We start from the raw sequence: 2,076 nt of genomic DNA on the forward strand, positions 1-2,076 counted from the left end.
ACGCTCAATTTCCTTTCTAAAACTTACTGAAAGATGAGTTATTTCCTCACCGATTACGGACGAAATTAGCTTTTCCAATATATTTTTTCCAGTAAATATGTGTGTTTTTAAATTTATTCAAATTTTCAACTTGATTCAATTGATGGATTCGTCTTCGCAACTTCAACTCATGCGATTTTACGCGATGCATTCTGTTGGTAGCCCCTTCAAGTCTTGAAATACTTTGCGGATTTGAGGCGAGAAGGGAGAGAACAACAAAACTCAAAGGAGACTTTTCTGCAGTTAATTTATTTACTTGAGGTTAGCATCGGCTCAAATGGGCACCTCAGAAAGGCGTGAACGTACCCCTTTTAAATTGCGTTTAATGAGATTATGGGCAGTGGGAATTTACTGTCCCTCCATATCACCGGCTTAGCCCATATTTTCATGGGGAAATACTTCTAACCTCGAAAGAGGGAAGGAGAACAGGAAGCGATAGGGATTGACTACATCCGCCCAAATATTTTCCATGTTTGAGATAAAATTAAGCGCCTTCCCTCTTCTTACGTTTTTGGGATTTGGTCAGAGACATTTCTTAACTTGACTAGGGCCTATTTAACCAATGTCAGAAAAAAAACACCAGACCTTGATTATTCGGGTTTTGAAAGAATCGCTGAAAAAAGAGTCTTTTTAATTTTCCACTTACTAAAAGTGGTGTAAAGTTCCCCTACAAGCAGAAGTCTGCCTAAATCTGCTGATTAGGTAGTAATAATGGGAACCTCCCCTCAGGCAGTTTTACGCTAAATCATGGAAAAAAAACTTTTTACGAACAAAACAAATCAATGTCAGAAGAAAATGTGGTTCCTATTGTCTGAAAAAATTATCTAAATGGAAGTACGGATTTTCCCCCAGTCGGTGACATCTTCGGTACAAAAAAACGATCCGCTGCCTCCTTTTCCCCCTTTCCTTCTCTTCTTCTTTTTAATTTTATTTTTAAAGGAGGAGAAGGAAAATGACTTGGACAGTCTTTCAGTAATAAAATAATTACCATTTCCATATTTCTCTCCTTCTATCTTAATTAATTATAAGTAAGATATCCTATGATTAAAAGACTAGGTAGAAAGACTGTCTTTCTTCAGATTACCTGGTGGTTAAAGTAAACAAATTAATTATTTATAAGTTTGAGGACGTAATTTTTGCTTCTCTTCAGTGTTTCTTCTGAGGTGCAAAAGGCCTTATTAGGTTTGCCACCGTCAGCTGTCAAAGTTGTCAAGTTCCACCCCACCCGTCTCTAGAGGTGCAGTAAAACAAGTAAATCGGAGAAGCGGCTTAATTAAAGCCTTATGGATGGGGCGATAATAGAGGTGGCAGGAGGAGGCTTACCCATGCTACCAGCGGGGGGATCGAGTGGTGTAGCGAATGCTACTTAATTGTCCCTTACAAAAGTCTGCACTTTAAGTGTATTTTCTTTAAGCATTTACCTAACGGAAGACTTATTTAATTTGTCAGTTCCTCCTTTTTTTAGACAATACGCGTAGAAGAACTTGTCAGCGTGAGGATGTATCGTCGAGTGAAGGACTGACAACACAAAAGGGAAGTTGAGGCAGCAATGGGTGAGTTTTGTAAGACAAAGAAACATTCCACAGCTTAAAGCGACGTATGTTTGTGCGCCTCCTTCTATTCGCCTCATAAGCTTAACTCCGCCCTTAAAGTTGTACTACTCTCCTGACTTATTTCTTGCCCGATTTCTGTTCTTTAAAGATCCGGGCAAGCTACCACTGTATGTATATCTACTTTACTATAATTGCATCAACTCATGAATTACTAAGTGGTTTTTTCCCTTGGGTGGTCGTATGGTCCATTAGTCCACTTCAACACCCCTTCATTTCTTTTCGATAACATCAGTAATTTATTTCATTAGTAATTGCACCGTTATGCGGTGAAGTAGGTAGAGCTGCATCCGAAAATAGTAGTCTAAATAAAGACAAAAATATTTACTCCTATTATCTGGTTTGTGGTAGTTCCAAATTACTTGTTGGAAAGATTAATTGTTATGTGTCAGGCATTACTACCGACGGTTTGGCCTTTTCGATATGC

The 2,076-nt window shown here is 38.5% G+C and overlaps 1 protein-coding gene across 1 annotated transcript in view; it reads left to right on the forward strand. All coding sequences in view use genetic code 11, as the record gives it.

Moving 5' to 3' along the window:
* Positions 1-1,561, forward strand: part of EGR_04938 (Fatty acid-binding protein) — a gene marked incomplete at both ends in the record, with an annotated part of 4,975 nt that extends 3,414 nt beyond the window's left edge. Inside the window, one exon of the mRNA XM_024494187.1 lies at positions 1,505-1,561. Coding sequence (XP_024351424.1) covers positions 1,505-1,561 — 57 coding nt within the window. The remainder of the gene's footprint in view (positions 1-1,504) is intronic.
* Between the last annotated feature and the right edge of the window lie 515 nt (positions 1,562-2,076).

This window comes from Echinococcus granulosus, assembly GCF_000524195.1.
Source record: "Echinococcus granulosus chromosome Unknown EG_S00033, whole genome shotgun sequence".
Taxonomy (NCBI): Eukaryota; Metazoa; Platyhelminthes; class Cestoda; order Cyclophyllidea; family Taeniidae; genus Echinococcus; species Echinococcus granulosus.